We start from the raw sequence: 16,678 nt of genomic DNA, 5'->3' as shown, positions 1-16,678 counted from the left end.
ATGTGTAAAGGGAGGGTGGGATTAAAAACAAATAGATTAATATGATGGAAGATAGAAATAAATGAGTTTAGAAAGCCCACTGCATTTTGTCCCCCAGTGCCTCTCTGCCCTCTATAGGATCCGCATTTAAGTTGTCCATGTTGGTACCTATGAAATCTCTACTGGGAATCTAGGTGAACCTCTACAGTCAGTGGTATTTATTGAGTGCCTGCTGTGTGCAGAACACTGTACTAAGCACTTGGGAGAGTATCAATCAATGGTATTTTTTGAGCACTGACTATGTGCAGAGCACTTTACTAAGGTGCTGGGAGAGGATAATATAATAGAATTAGCAGACACATTCCCTGCCCAAAATGAGAATATAATAGAATTTAGGAGATATGAACCCTGCCCTCCAGGAGTTTACAATCCACTTCCTTCCAGTTGGCTCCTAGATAATAATTATTATTATTATTATTATAATGGTGGTATGTGTTAAGCTCTTACTATGTGCCAAGCACTGTTTTAAGCACTGGGTTAGATACAGGGTAATCAGGTTGTCCCATGTGGGGCTCACAGTCTTAATCCCCATTTTACAGAGGAGCTAACTGAAGCACAGAGAAGTTAAGTGACTTGCCCAAGGTCACACAGCAGACAAGTGGTGGAGCCGGGATTAGAACCCACGTCCTCTGACTCCCAAGCCCATGCTCCTTCTCCTAGGCCACAGCTCGAAGTGCGGGGCATTACAGGTAGGTTCCTAGCTGTCTCCTCCTAATTCCATTGATCAATACTTGTTAGTCCAAGTATCCTTCATTGCTGCCCTATCATTGAAAAATAATTTATAACCGGGATTAGGAAACCTGGAAGGAGCAGCAAATTTGTAAATGAGAAATGGAGGGGATTATTTAAATCGTAAAGGTGTATCACCTTTTTCCCTTGGCACAAATTATTTTTTGAAAAAAAAGGAATGAAATGGGATAGATCTTCCCGCAGCCACCAAAAATGGAGGTTGGATCTTTAGAACCTTTTGGAACTGAAAAGTTGGTTCTATGTCTTATTTTGTCTTATATGGACATAATACAAAGAACACTGTAACACCTTAGAACATGTAATTCACCAGGCTATTGGGAAGATTCTTCATATATAATTAGGTGATACATAGGTTCTAAAAAACCTAAAAGACTGGATTTTTTTTTAAAACCACTTTATAATAGTTTTCCCTGGCCCTTTTGACTCTGACCAGTAACAGACTGGGATGGTTCATCTGATTCCAAAAAGTTTAAGAAACCTGAAAAAGGAGACTGTAGCCAACTCTAAATTTTCCATAATAATGGCGTCAGGACTAGTATCGATAATTGAAACCTACAGCAAATACAAAAAAGAAAGCCCTCATTGTCATTTCGTTGTGGGCAAGGAGTGTGTCTTTTATATTGTTATTTTGTACTCTCCCAAGCGCTTAGTACAGTGCCCTGCACACAGTAAGCACTCAATAAATACAATTGACTGATTGATTCATTTTTATTTCCCCCACCAAACCTTCTATCCCAATTGAAAACAAGAAGCAAAGTGATTTATAGTCTTTGAGTTTCATTTTTCTTCTCTTCCCTCAAATGGAAGAGCTAATCAGTAGTTAAAAGTTCAAAAGGCAGACCAGAGCAGCAGGAGAAGTAACCCTGGATAATCCACAAAGAGAATCACCAACACCTGAATAGTCAATACTTGGCTGTACCAGAACAATGGGTAGTATTTTCATTTATCATTAAGGTTCTTACCCATGGACTGATGTCTTTTATGCTCCACACAATTTCTTTAATGATTTCAGCCTGAGATAATTAGCATGGTTGAGTTTATCTCTGTAAAGTACTTTAAGTCCTTTGGATAAAAAACAAAAAAGAAATGCAATGTGTAGGAGTCACATATTTTTTGAAAATACTGTTCCACACAAGTGTTGTTAGGAAAAAAAAAATCCTTTAAACTCCTACCTCCATATGGCCTTTTGTTTCACCATTTTAAAATGTGAGGCAGGGACCTACAAATTGAGATAGATAATACTAATCTCAACAGGCTATGTGTGCTTAGCAAGGCAGATGCAGCATATGATATACCAGCCCTTTTAATCACAGGTGTGCTTACAAGATGAAATTTATCAGCTTTTAAAAGAGTGTTTCTGGTCATGAAAGGTGGATCAATATTGAGGCTGAAGCACTGCAAGAGGCAATAAACTGTAGTAGTTAGAACATTGGGTTGAAGTTGAGAGTTATGAGCCTTTCAGTCAGTCAGTCACTGGTAGTTATAGAACGTTTACTGTGTGCAGAGTACTGTACTAAGCACTTGGAAGAGTGCATTACAACAGTTGGTAGTCACCATCCCTGCCCACAACAAGCTACAGTCTAGAGGAGGAGACAGACATTAATAGAGATAAATGAATTATAGATATGTACATAAGTGGTGGGGGGGAGGGTGCTTAAGGTGGTGTAAATAAAGGGTACAAATCCAAGTGCAAGGGTTTTGCAGACGGGAGAGGGAGTAGGGGAAATGGGAGCTTAGTCAGGGAAGGCGTCTTGGAGGAGATGGGAATTTTAATAAGGCTTTGAAGATGGGGAAAGTGATCGTCTATGGGGTATGAAGGGGAAGGGAGTTCCAGGCCAGAGGCAGGACACGGGCGAGGGTTCGGCTACCAGATAAACGAGATTGAGGTGCAGCGAGTAGGTTGGTGATAGAGGAGTGAAGTGAACGTGCTGAGTTGTAGTAGGACATCAACATGATGAAATAGGAGGGGGCAAGGATATTGAGTGCTTTAAAAGAGTTTTTGTTTGATGCGGTGGTGGATGGGCAACCATTGGAGGTTCTTGAGGAGTGGGGAAACATGGACTGAATGGTTTTGTAGAAAAATGATCAGGGCAGAAGACTGAAGTATGGACTGAAGTGGGGGGAGACAGGAGACAGGGAGGTCAGCAGAGAATCTTTGCCCCTGTCCTCTCCCCGTCCCTTCAGGCTTGCATCTCCTCCTGCCTCCAGGATGTCTCCACCTGGATGTCGGCCCGCCACCTAAAACTCAACATGAGCGAGACTGAGCTCCTCATCTTCCCTCCCAAGCCCGGTCCTCTCCCAGACTTCCCTATCACCATGGATGGCACGACCATCCTTTCCGTCTCTCGGGCCCGCAATCTCGGTGTCATCTTTGACTCGTCTCTCTCGTTCACCCCACACATCCGATCTGTTACTGAGACCTGCTGGTTTCACCTTTACAATATCGCCAAGATCCGCCCTTTCCTCTCCACCCAAACGGCTACCTTACTGCTACGTGCTCTCGTTATATCCCGGCTAGACTACTGTGTCAGCCTTCTCTCTGATCTCCCTTCCTCCTCTCTCGCCCCCCTCCAATCTATTCTTCACTCTGCTGCCTGGCTCATCTTCCTGCAGAAACGATCTGGGCATGTCACTCCCCTTCTTAAACACCTCCAGTGGTTGCCTATCAACCTCCGCTCCAAACAAAAACTCCTCACTCTAGGCTTTGAGGCTCTCCATCACCTTGCCCCTTCCTACCTCTCCTCCCTTCTCTCTTTCTACCGCCCACCCCGCACGCTCCGCTCCTCTGCCACCCACCTCCTCACCGTCCCTCGGTCTTGCCTATCCCGCCGTCGACCCCCGGGCTACGTCCACCTGCGGTCCTGGAATGCCCTCCCTCCTCACCTCAGACAATCTAATTCTCTTTCCCTCTTCAAATCCCTACTTAAAACTCACCTCCTCCAAGAGGCCTTCCCAGACTGAGCTCCCCCCTTTTTCTCTCTGCTCCCTCTACCCCCCCTTCACCTCTCCACAGCCAAACCCTCTTCTCCCCCCTTCCCTCTCCTCCTCCCCCTCTCCCATCCCACCCCCTCAGCACTGTACTCTCCACTCGACCGTATATATCTTTACCACCCTATTTATTTAGTTTATTTTGTTTAATGAGATGTACATCACCCTGATTCTATTTAGTTGCCATTGTTTTTATGAGATGTTCTTCCCTTTGACTCTATTTATTGCCATTGTTCTTGTCTGTCTGTCTCCCCCGATTAGACTGTAAGCCCGTCAAACGGCAGGGACTGTCTCTATCTGTTGCCGACTTGTTCATTCCAAGTGCTTAGTACAGTGCTCTGCACATAGTAAGCGCTCAATAAATACTATTGAATGAATGAATGAATAGTCAAGGCAGAATAAGATAAGTGCTTGGATTAACATGGTAGCAGTTTGGACGGAGAGGAAAGGGTGGATTTTAGCAATGTTGTGAAGGTAGAACCAACAGCATTTGGTGACAGATTGAATACGTGGGTTGAATGAGAGAGAAGAGTCAAAGATAATGCCAAGAATATGGGCTTGTGAGACTGGGAGGATGGTGGTGCTATCTACAGTGATGGGAAAGTCAGGGGGAGGACAGGGTTTGGATGGGAAGATGAGGTGTTCTGTTTTGAACATACTAAATTTAAGGTGTCGGTGGGACATCCAAGTAGAGAGGTCCCAAAGGCAGGAGGAGCTATGAGACTGCAGAGAAGGAGAGGGCTCAGGCCTGGAGAGGTAGATTTGGGAATCATCTACATAGTGATGGTAGTTGAAGCCATGAAAACAAATGAGTTCTTCAAGGGAGGTGCAGGGAGATGGAGAATAGAAGGGGAGCTAGAACTGACTGATTTACTATGTGTCAAACATGGTACTAAGCGTTGGTGTAGATGCAAAATAATCGGGTCAGCCACAGTCCTTGTCCCACATAGGGCTCACAGTCTTAATCCCCATTTTGCAGGTGAGGAAACTGAGTCACAGAGAAGTTAAGGGGTTTGTCCAAGGTCACACAGCAGACAAGTGATGGATCTAGGTTTAGAACCCGATCTTCTGAGTCCCAGGCCCATGTTCTTTCCACTAGGCAACACTACTTCTTGGTGAGGGAAGAGATTGTACAGTGACTAGAGGTGATGAGATTGAACACGTGTCCAAATTGGCGAGTGGGTGAGGTGGGGTGGCGCAGGAGGTCAGTGGAGCTGAGGAGGGATATGAATTGGGCAGCGGAAGGGTCATCGGGAACATCCATATAGATACTGAAGTCCCCAAGGATCGATGCAGGGATGGAGAAAGAGAGAATGTGTGAAAGGGATCAAAATGGTTCAAAAAGTTGGAGGTGGGGGCTGGAGGAAGTTGGAGCAAGTGGAATTTCGAGGGCATTTTGAAGGTGGGGAGGGTGGATTTAGGGGAGAAAGGAGTTCCAGGGCCTGGGGACAACTTGAGCAAAGGGTTAGCAATGAGAAAGACAAGTAAGGAACACTATCAGAAAGAGCGAAGAATGTGAGCAGGGTGAGGACAGCCAACATGTAAAGTGGAAAGAGTTGCTAAGGTTGTGGGCTCAGGCCACAGGGAGGATGGACAACAGAGATGGGGAAGTTGGGTGGAGGGGAGGTTTTGGACGGAAGATATAAAGTTCTGTTGTGGATTTCATTCATTCATTCAATCGTATTTGGGGTGCCGGCAGGCCATCCACATGACTAGTTCCTGGAGGAAAGAGGAGATACTGGACTGTATAGCAGGGCAGAGGTCTGGCCACCTTTGAAGTTTGCTCTGGTGCTAACCTGTCCATAAAGAATCATTTTGGGCATCTTTTTCTTGTCCATTCATATCAGATGACTGCCCCATCGCAGATGATCTCTGATCTTCATTGTCTCAGTGCCTGTGAGCTCATCAGGTGGCAGAACCTGGGTTTAACCTCTCCAAGAAACCCTACCCCATCTCCCCTCATTCCATAATGAAATAATTTGGAGTTTTTGAAACTCATGCTGTTCTGAGAAGAAGAGGTTTGGGCCAGGAAGCTGGAGGAGAGAGAAAAGGAGAAGGAAGGAGAAGCAGGCCTCACACTGCTCTGGGAGGAAGGAGTTTGGAACTGAGCCTGGAGGGGTGAAGCAACCCAAACAATGCTTTCTAGGGAGGAGGAATGTGGTTCTGCAACCCGGTCCCCCTGGGGAAATAACCCTATCCTCCTCTGGAGCATTTTGAGAAATATTCATTTAAGAGGGACAGCCTTGCTGAGAGTGCGGCCATTGATACCAGAAGGACTGTCTTATTGGACATAGTAATATACACAAGGCAGTGGGAAATGCAGGTCTGTGCCACTGGCAACCCATTCTCACCTTCTCCCTCCTCCTGGGCACCATCTTGGGGGGTGGGGAGGAATCCTCTTCTCCCACTCCCTTCCGTGTCACCGTTGTGCTTGCATTACACCCTTTATTCACCCCTCCCCCTGCCCCACCGTAGTTATGTACAGAGCCGCAATTTATTTATTTATTTATATAAATGTCTGTCTCCCCCTCTAGCCTGTAAGTTCATGGTGGGCAGGGAACATGTCTACCAACTCCGTTATATTGTACAGTCTGCCCCTTGTCAGCTGTGTGACTGTGGGCAAGTCACTTCACTTCTCTGTGCCTCAGTTCCCTCATCTGTAAAATGGGGATGAAGACTGTGAGCCTCACGTGGGACAACCTCATTCCCCTGTATCCACCCCAGCGCTTAGAACAGTGCTTTGCACGTAGTGAGAGCTTAACAAATACCAATATTATTATTACAGTCCCGAGTGCTTAGTACAGTGTTCTGCACACACTAAACACTCAGTAAATGCGACTGATTGAGTGGGGTGATATGGGCAGGGAATGTGCCCACCAATTCGGTTGTATTTTACACTCCCAAGCTCTCAGTACAATGCTCCACACACAGTAGGCGCCCAATAAATACCACTGATCGACTGACGTGCCCATTGGTGGCCTACAACAAAGTGAAAGTGAGAAGCCACCAGATCTGAGGACGAGACTTTAAATTGAGTTGGCACCGTTCATGGGATTTCAAGATGCCTATTCGAGTGAGGTTTCAGAACTGTTCTCGAAGTTAAATAAGAGAGCAGTGGATGAGCCAGATTTATGGGAAGGCTGTGGCAGAAGCCTGGCTTGGTTAACCCTAAAAAGCAAAAGCAGTTGCTCTGCACGCAGCTCGTTTGGGGGGGGGGGATGCGTCTATTCTCTTGTTACACTGCACCCTCCCAAGCGCTTAATACAGTGCTCCGCTCAAAGTAAGCGCTCAATAAATACGACTGCTTAGTTTCAGGACCGTTTCCTAGGGGAGAAGAAGAAACGGTGGCCTGAAAAAGGTGACTCCGACAAAATTAAGGTGTCTCCCCCCCCCCCCCCCCCCCGCCGCCTTTTGCCTGCGCCCTGCGAAAATATGCAAGCACAATTGGTGGTAGCTATTTCCGTCAGCGAAAGGGTTACTCGGCCAGGTCGAGCTGGAGATTAAAAAAAGAAAAACCCAAACCCCAGCTCGGCAGTAGCCCTTATGTCCCTCGGGGCTTTTAGACGCGGGAGTTTTTATCAGTTTTATTCGTTTCTCTTATTCGGCCCGGTCGGAGCTCCGGGAGCCGGCTGCTGGGGTCACGTGAGCCGGCGGCTTCGCCCCGCTTTTAAGTCCCACCCTCCTCTATGCACTGAAGCCTGGAGAGCGAAGGTAAGAGTCCCGCCTGCCTAAACCGGAGCCGGACAGTCCTCAGGGCTCTTGAAATCCTCCTGCCTTTCGCAGTCGAGGAGCAATTGACGTAGAGGAGAAAGCCGCAGGGTTTACGGGCGTTGGGAATTTGGGAGTCGACGGCTTTGCTTCCTTTTAAAGGTGAGACTGGGGAAGGAGATGCCATTTATAGTCTGTGCTGTTTGCCAGAGGGCCTGGAGGGGTGCGTGGGGGCTAGAAAGTTAGTTGTGGCGAAGACCTCCCTTAGCCTTTTCACCCAAATAAAAACTCAGTAGAGATGGTGTAGAATTCTAACCAGCGGGGACCTGTGAATTCAAGGCGGGAGAGGGAGGCCCCTTTAATTGGCAAGTGGGTCCTACCGGTTGGAAGGAAAATGAGAGAGGTGCCGAAACAGAAGAAAACAGGGAGGGTGTGTAGGTGGGTTCTGTGGGAATTGGCTTTGGGAAATTTCAAAATGAGTTGTAGCCGGGGATGGGGCAGAGGAAATTGAAGGAGGCCGGGCGTAGATAAAGGAGAAAGCAGTTCTAGGAAAAGACCATGCTTGGCTTCATTTCGAATTGTTTGAAAGTTTCTTCTAGAGAATAAAGCCAGGAGCCCACTGGGCCCCGCGGGCCCTACCAAGGCCTGAATTAAGCAATGGGACCCCCGGGCAGGGCACTTCCTTCCGTGTTATATTACTGCAGGGCGGGATGGGGATTTAAGGGGTGGCGCTACTTTTGGGTGCAGTAATCACCCAAATCACTTGGCAAAGACCTCCTTCTACTGGGAGTTCCGCATGGAATTTTACCCCAGGCCCTAAAGAAGGATTGGAGCCCTAGCAACGCCCATGCCTCTCGCATGCCCTAGGGCCGACCCGGGGTTCTACAAGTAGGTTTCTCCACCCCATTTCGGTTGAGGAAAAGTGGATTGTTCCATCGGACTGCAACTTCTGCGAAATCATGTTGCTTTTGATCTCGGAAGTGACATGGGGTGGTGACGGGAGTATAGGTTTGGGAGTCGGGAGACCTAGGTTTAGTCCCAGCGCTGCCAGTGGCCTGCAGTTTGTCCCTGGGCAAGTCACAACTGCTTTGGGCCTGCTTCCTCATCTGGAAAAAGGGGCTAATACTCCGTGCTTCTCCATAACTCAGGGATCTTATGAGAATGAATGTGATAATTGAAGGGAAAACACTTCAAAAAGGAAAAGTGCTTATTAGCAATACAAGATTTTTCAGACCAGAGTCACTGCCAAGCAGGGTGAGAGATTTGTGTTTCAGGACTCTCTTTAGCTCTCTCTCTTTTCTCACATCATCATCGATGGTATTGGAGTGCTTACTAGGTGCAAAGCTCTGTACTTAGCGCTTGAGAGAGTACAGTACTGCAGCGGTGGCAGACATAGAGTGCTCTCTTACTGGCTCTCTCCCTTCTCCCCCCCCCCTCGCCAATGTACTAATACTTCATTTGGATATCTCTGAGGGTAAACTTCAGGTCACAGAAGATGTTTGATACATGTCACTATTCAGCAGCATTCATTCAATCGTATTTATTGAGCGCTTACAGTGTGCAGAGCACTGTACTAAGCGCTTGGAATGTACAATTCGGCAACAGATAGAGACAATCCCTGCCCAACAACGGGCTCACAGTCTAAAAGGGAGAGAAAACAAAACAAGTAGGCAGGCAGCAGAAGAGCACACACCTAAGCCTGGGAAAGGAGGTTTTATAATGAGTTGCCCTGCCCTTGCCAAGAGTTATTTATTAAAGAAATGCCTCTCCCTCCTCCCTCCAGTCTCCCAGGCAGGTTTGGACCCAGAAGTTGACAAATGTGGGATTTTTTGAGGGAAAAAAAAACAACTAACATCTCTCTTGGCTCAGATCTAGACTTACTGCTAGATTATGGCATTGTACTCCAGGCAGACTCCGACCCTCACATAGCCACCGTGATTTTTAAACAGCTATGAAGCAGATGGTGCTGAGGGGGAGGAGGAGGAGAAGGAGAAGGGGGGAAGGATAGAAACCTGATGATCACTTCAAGATTAGGGTAGGCCTTCTCCAGTGACAGAGGCTTATACCGTGAAAGGACAAGCTGCTGCCTCTGATCTAATATTCTCCCCTCCTGAGTGCAGAGGAGGATTCAAAGTGCATGAAATGAGTATTTACGCACGTGGAAATATTCACTAAAACCTCACTAATATAGATCCCCCTAATCCAGAGGCTGAAAGTCTGGCCACTTGTTTTTGTACTTTTGCCCTTTCTAATCTACACACTAGAGAGCAGGCATTGAGCTAAAGAGGAAAGTGCTGGAAATATGCTTTGCTGAAGTCAGTCAATCGATTGTATTTATTGAGCGCTTACTGGGTGCAGAGCACTGTATTAAGCGCTGGGGAGAGTACAGTATAACAAGAATAATAATTATGGTATTTGTTAAGTGCTTATTGTGTTCCAGGCACTGTATTAAGCACTAGGGTGGATACAAGCAAATCGGGTTGGACACAGCCCCTGTCCCACTTGTCCCACAGTCTCGATCCCCATTTTCCAGATGAGGTAACTGAGGCCCAGAGAAGTTAAGTGACTTGTCCAAGGTCACATAGCAGAGAAGTGGCAGACAATATAACAGGCACATTCCCTGCCCACAACGAGTTTCAGAGTCTAGAGGGGAGAAGATGTTTCAGGGGGCTGAGGCACTCGGGAAAGAAACACAGAACTTTCCAGCTGCCTTTTGCAGGTTTAAAGAAACAATCAGGGGAAGGGCAAAGAACGTGTCTAGCAACTTTTATATTGTACTCTCCCAGTCACTTAGTACAATGCTCTACACACAGTAAGCCCTCAATATGATGGATTAATTGAGAGGGAGACTCTATTATACTGCACTCTGTGATCTCACTAGGGATAGCATCTACCGAAAATAGACTATTTTCCTCTTCCCTGGACAGGATTTAGGACAAAAATAAAAATACTTTCCGCTTCCGTTAGCCCCTGTGCCTCCTCCAGTCTTTCTTGTTATAACTTTTAATATTCCAGGCACTTTGCCAGTCTGCACTCCATGTACCCTGATTGTTATCCAGTGCAATACAGCTAGGCCAGGCCTGACTCCACCACAACACACACAGACAGAGAGACTCATGCCGCTGTTGTGAAACTGAATTAAAATACTATTTTCAACTCCGCCTGGATTCCCCTTTCTCCCTTTAATTCAAAAGAATGAACTTTTTTCTGAATCTGTGTGTTTGATGTGTTCCTCGTCCCAAAAGGTGAGAGTACCTTCAGGGATTGTACAAATTCATTTGGGCAAAGCAAACCTAAATTAAAGCATGAGACACGCCCTGATATTGTCTGAAATAGTCAGTTTTACTCCCAGTCAGATGAATTGTTTCCCATGATATTATAAAGCCCCGTGGGGCAAGGGTGGTGTACAGTGTAATTCGGTGTCAGATATTCTGGTTGTTCAGTAAGCTTTCCCTTGGACTTAAACCCATTAAGATCATCACACAAACTGGTCTCCTAGCCACATTAAGCAAAATTCAACTGCCCCTTCGATTTTGCTGGCTGCTTGCCAGATGCTAAGTGCTAAACTCAGTATTTCTCCATATCCCTTTAATCTAGCTTTTCAAAAGCAGCCTTTTGCCCCGAAGGAGTTCAACACCTGGTAACAGTTGTCCTTAGGGAGGGGTAGCTATTATTCATCAACACTGTTCAGTAACTTCTAACCTCAGGCCTTTTGAGGGTTTTTTTCCCTTCCTAGGAGAAATGAATAGTAATACTGCCAGCCATAAAACTAATAATAATAATAATGTTGGTATTTGTTAAGCGCTTACTATGTGCAGAGCACTGTTTTAAGCGCTGGAACCGTAATTAACCATTAGTTAACCATTAATTAACCACAATTAATATTATGGTACTTGTTAAGAGCTTACTATGTGTCAAGCACCCTTCTCAGCATTGGGGTGGATACAAGACAATCGAGATGGATATAAGTCTCTGTCCCACCTGGGACTCACAGTCTACGAAGGAGGGAGGAGGAAGCCCCATTTCCCTTAGCAGAGTCAGTGAGTTTTATGAAGATTGTCCAGATTGCCCACCCAGCAGCCTGTGGGGAGGGTAGAAATCAGGGACTGTTCATTCATTCATTCAAAAGTATTTATTGAGCGCTTACTATGTGCAGAGCACTGTACTAAGTGCTTGGAATGTACAATTCGGCAACGGATAGAGACGATCCCTGCCCATTGACGGGCTTACAGTCTAATTGGGGAAGACAGACAAAAACAATAGCACTAAATAGAATCAAGGGGATGTACATCTCATTAACAAAATAAACAGGGTAATAAAAATATATACAAATGAGCAGACGAGCACAGTGCCCATGGGAGGGGAAGGGAGAGGGGGAGGAGCAGAGGGAAAGGGGAGGAGATAATGTTGGTATTTGTTAAGTGCTTACTATGCGCAGACCACTGTTCTAAGCACTGGGGTAGATACAGGGTAATCAGGTTTCCCACGTGAGGCTCACAGTTAATCCCCATTTTACAGATGAGGTAACTGAGGCACAGAGAAGTTAAGTGTCTTCCCCACAGTCACACAGCTGACAAGTGGTGGGGCCAGGATTCGAACCCCTAAAATGCCGGGGTTGGGTTCTTGGAAAACTGTGACTTTAGCCCTCACAGTGTCCAAGGTTTGTGCCCATGTGCACAAGCCATTTCTCCCAACATTGCAGCATCCTGCATCCAAACAGGCTCACATTTTCAGACAAATGTGTCCTGTAATTCTCTAACAATATTCTACTCCCTGTCCCTTCTGCGTTGCCCTTGCAGTTGGATCTGTACCCTTTAAGCGCCTGATATTCCCCACCCGCAGCCCTGCAGCACTTGGGTGTGTGTCCATAATTTATATTAACGTCCGTCTCCTCCTCTAGACTGTAAGATCCTTGTGGGCAGGGAACTTGTCTGCCAACTCTGTTGTACCATACTCCCCTAAGGGCTTAGTAATAATAATAATAATAATAATAATGTTGGTATTTGTTAAGCGCTTACTATGTGCCGAGCACTGTTCTAAGCACTGGGGTAGACATAGGGGAATCAGGTTGTCCCACGTGGGGCTCCCAGTCTTAATCCCCATTTTACAGATGAGGTAAGTGAGGCACAGAGAAGTGAAGTGACTTGCCCAAAATCACACAGCTGACAAGTGGTGGAGCTGGGATTAGAACACACAACCTCTGACTCCCAAGCCCATGCTCTTTCCACTAAGCCATGCTGCTTCTCCACTGTGCTCTGCTCACAGTGAATGCTCAATAAATACCATTGATTGATGAGCCAAAGCGCGTAGTGAAAATACGCGTTCTTGTAGAACTGGGTGTATAGGAGAATCCGAGAGACAAACACACTGGGAATGTGTGTTCCCAAAGACCAAAGACCCAAAAGCCAGGTTTTCCCAACAGCTAGTCTAGTCTGAAAATATTTTTCAGCCAATAAAGGGATTTCCCAATCTGAACCAAAACTTCCCACATATTTCCACTAAATGCCAGGGAGAAGCCTCATTGACTTGGAATACTGTACCCATTTTGTGGGCCACATTTTCCTGTTTTTGTTCAATTCTTGACCATGCCTTTTCTTTTACACCTAGCCTAGTTTTCTTCCCTCCTGTGTCCAGACTGACTTTGCTGCCACGAATCATCTTTGTTTTCACGGCAGGGTCCGTGTTTCGACAGCGCGATCCACCATAGTTCATTGAACAACTAAAGAGAAGCCTTTGCCAAAGAGGGATCTCTCGGCCCAGCATTCATTTGTTCATTCGTGCGTTCAGAGCCTATGCACCGAGTTCAGTCTGTATTTTTGAAGTACTTGTCAACTTTTGCTCCTCCCCTCTCTTCCCCTGCTCTGTTTCCCCCCTCCAGGATCGAACTTGGCTCGCCGGGCTACAGAGCCGACGGCAGGGAGATGCTTGAGCCTAGGCCATGAGCGTGACCGAGCAGCCTCTCCTTCAGCGGTCATGCGCCCCCGAGGGTGGCTCCGCTTGTCCTGGTCGAGCCTCCCCATCCAGCTCTTCCTCGTCAGCATAGTTACGTTTGGTTTGCTGGCCCCACTGGCCTGCCACCGACTCCTCTATTCCTACTTCTATCTGCGCCAGTGGCACCTAGATCGTATGAGCCAGGAGTTCCTGCAGCAGAACCTGGAGGAAGGCCAGGCCGCCCTCCGCTACTTTGAAGAGCTGCGGGCCACCAACGGGTCTGCGTTCTGGACCGGACCGCCTGTGCCCCGGCCCTGGCTCGTTATCACGATCATCACTGTGGACAGGCAGCCTGGCTTCCACTACGTCCTACAGGTGGCGTCTAGGTTCCATCGCCTCCTCCGGCGCTGCGGCCCCCGTTGCAGGGGCTACCGGCTCATGCTGTGCAATGTGGAGCGCGACCCTGACCGCCACCGGGATGCCAAGCTCCTGGCCAATTTCTTCCCCTCGGCCAGCCGCTTTGAGGAAGCTGGGGAGGGCTCCCCGGACGCCCCTCCAGTGAACCAGTTCGAGAAGGAGAAGCAGGATTACGCCTACTGCCTGGAGAAATCCCTGCAGAACTACGACCCGGAACACGTCCTCCTGGTGGAAGACGACGCCATCCCTGACGAACAGATCTTCCCCGTCCTGCATCACCTTCTGGGAGTGCGCTTCTCCGAGTCGCAGCTTGGCGATACCCTCTACCTGAAGCTCTACCACCCCGAGAGGCTTCAGCACTACATCAACCCCGAGCCCATGAGGATTCTAGAGTGGTTCGGGGTGGGGATGTTTCTGGGGCCTCTGCTGAGTTGGGTATACGTCCGGCTCACCGGCCGCCCGGGGCTGAGCTGGCCCATCGTCCTCTTCTTCGCCGTGTTCAGCATGGGGCTGGTGGAGCTCGTGGGCCGGCACTACCTGCTGGAGTTGCGCCGGCTGGCCCCCGCCCTCTACAACGTGATGCCCGTCACTGAGTGCTGCACCCCTGCCATGCTTTTCTCGGCTCCTTCGGCCCACCGGGTCCTGAGCTACCTGGCCGAGCTGCGCTGCCGTGGAGGCTTTGCCAAGGACACGGCGCTCTACTCGTTGCTGCGGGTGAAGGGCGAGAGAGCCTTTGTGGTGGAGCCCAATCTAGTGAAGCATGTTGGGATGTACTCAAGCCTCCGGTCAAACTTTCACCCGACGTTACTCTGACCGGGCTGAGACATCTTTCGAGTTAGGAGGAGGTGCTATTCTTTGGCACTTTATTTAAGCTGAAGCACAATCGTTCACAGCCATTTGTCTTGTGGGACTCTGCGGTAGAGAACTTTCCCTGGGCCCGCTCCATGGAGCAGTGAAGTGATTCAAAGGCATCCCTAGAGGGCGGTCCATTTTTTTTTTTTTTTTTTTTTTTTTTTGGCCAAACAGCTGAGCTGCCTCACCTGAATCCCGTCTAGTGAAACCTGCTGATTACACTGGTGCTTGCAGAGACCACACGCTCTCTCTCCTCTGTAACAGGATGTTCCACCACCAGAAGCAATTTATTCTCTGCTGTGTAACAGTCCACTACAACTAAGAAGCGGAATGGCCTAGTGGAAAGAGCACGGGCCTTGGAGTCAGAAGGACCTGGGTAAAAACCCCTGCTCCGCCACTTGTCTGCTCTGTGGCCTTGGGCAAGTTGCTACACTTCTCTGTGCCACAGTTACCTCATCTGTAAAATGGGGATTGAGTCTATGAGCCCCGTGTGGGACATGGACTGTGTCCAACCTGATTAGCTTGTATCTACACTAGTGCTTAGTACAATGCCTGGCACGTAGTAAGCACTTAACAGGTACCATTAAAAAAAACCGAGTCCCCGTCAAAGTGATATAATATTAATAATAATTGTGGTATTTAAGTGCTTACTATGGGCCAAATACTGCACTAGGCGCTGAGGTAAATACGAGATCATCAGGTTGGACCCAGTCCTTGTCCCTAATAGTGCAGTGGTCTAAATTAAGAGGGAGAATGGGAATCGAACCCCCATTTTGCAGATGAGGAACCTGAGGCACAGAGCAGTTAAGCGACGTGCCCGAGGTCACACAGCAGGCAAAGTAGCAGAACAGGGCTGCCTGCAGGGCTCTGAAGGAAGAGTTTTGTGAAAGACCTGATCCTCCAAACATTAAGTCCGTTGGATTCGCCTCTTGGGGTTTTGAAGTAATATGAAAGGAAAAATAAATTAAAATGAATAGGTCCAAAGAACCAGTGGTATGTTGGGTGATTCCATGGGTATCTTGACACAGTGGCTGTTCCTGCAATGGACAGAAACCATACCCTCTTCCAAAAATAATCCCAAACCCACACGTCTCTAAAGAACGAGTCTCTCTCATGGTAAAGGGAACTGGAATTGTCCATATGCATTGCTGAACAAGAGTCAGGAAAAAGTGACAGAACTGTTTCCATGTGCTTTAGTTACTCAATTGCAGTTTCATCCCAAACTATCCTGGATGTAGTTTTAAACACTCCTTGATCAACTCTAGCTAAATCAAGCCCGGAACAATCCTAGTCCATCATCTGCTCCTAGCTGCCTCTGCTGGTACTTTCCTCCTTGTGCCCTCTCCCTCTTCTCTTCCTACAGACTCCTCCCTACGATTTTTCCATCTTTTAATTCGACAGTTTCCGATTCCCTGTTTCTCGTGATTTCCTTTCTTCTGACTTTCACCTTCGGGTGTTGTTTTCATCTTCACAACTGCATCTCTGACCACTCTACTCCCCTCAAAGCCTCATGGGGCTCGTGACTGTATATTAATTGGTCTCCAATTTGTTTTTTTAAATTATATTTTCCTATTCCTTTTACAACGGTCTGCCCTAAGAGCCATGCCTAGCCCAGGCTGACTCATTCCTTTTTTTTGTTTTTAATGGTATTTGTCAAGTGCATACTATGTGCCAGGCACTGTACTGAAGCACAAGGAAGCAGCATGGGCTAATGGATAGAGCATGGGGCTGGGAGTCAGAAGGACTTGGGTTCTAATCCCGGCTCTGCCGCTTGTCTGCTGTGTAACCTTGGGCGGGTCACTTAATTTCTCTATGCTTCAGTTACCTCATCTGTAAAATGGGGATTAAGAGCCCCATGTGGGACAGGGATGGTGTCCAACCTGATTAACCTGTATCTACCCTGGTGCTTAGAACAATGCTTGACACATAGTAAGTACCTAACAAATACCGTCATCTTCTTTTTTTTTTCTTCACAAGCTAACCGGAATGGACA

The 16,678-nt window shown here is 47.5% G+C and overlaps 1 protein-coding gene across 2 annotated transcripts; it reads left to right on the top strand.

Annotated features, from left to right (window-relative positions):
- Positions 1–7,377: 7,377 nt before the first annotated feature.
- PGAP4 (post-GPI attachment to proteins GalNAc transferase 4) lies at positions 7,378–15,085 on the top strand. 2 transcript variants are annotated; one of them, XM_007663004.3, is made up of 2 exons: positions 7,378–7,488; positions 13,364–15,085. In XM_007663004.3, exon 2 carries the CDS (start codon positions 13,459–13,461, stop codon positions 14,644–14,646), a length of 1,188 nt encoding a protein of 395 aa, XP_007661194.1. In that variant the 5' UTR covers positions 7,378–7,488; positions 13,364–13,458; the 3' UTR covers positions 14,647–15,085. The 2 variants fall into 2 exon arrangements, with proteins under 2 accessions (XP_007661194.1, XP_028912016.1); XM_029056183.1 differs by lacking the exon at positions 7,378–7,488 and adding an exon at positions 7,501–7,647.
- Positions 15,086–16,678: the final 1,593 nt, after the last annotated feature.

The sequence above is a fragment of the Ornithorhynchus anatinus genome, chromosome X5 (genome assembly GCF_004115215.2).
Source record: "Ornithorhynchus anatinus isolate Pmale09 chromosome X5, mOrnAna1.pri.v4, whole genome shotgun sequence".
Lineage (NCBI taxonomy): Eukaryota > Metazoa > Chordata > Mammalia > Monotremata > Ornithorhynchidae > Ornithorhynchus > Ornithorhynchus anatinus.
The sequence above is the reverse complement of the archived record's forward strand: the minus strand, read 5'-3'. Positions and strand labels throughout refer to the sequence as shown.

What these genes read in the sequence shown, in the direction of transcription:
- PGAP4 (XM_007663004.3), top strand. Translation starts at nt 13,459, where the DNA reads ATGCGCCCCCGAGGGTGGCTCCGCTTGTCCTGGTCGAGCCTCCCCATC.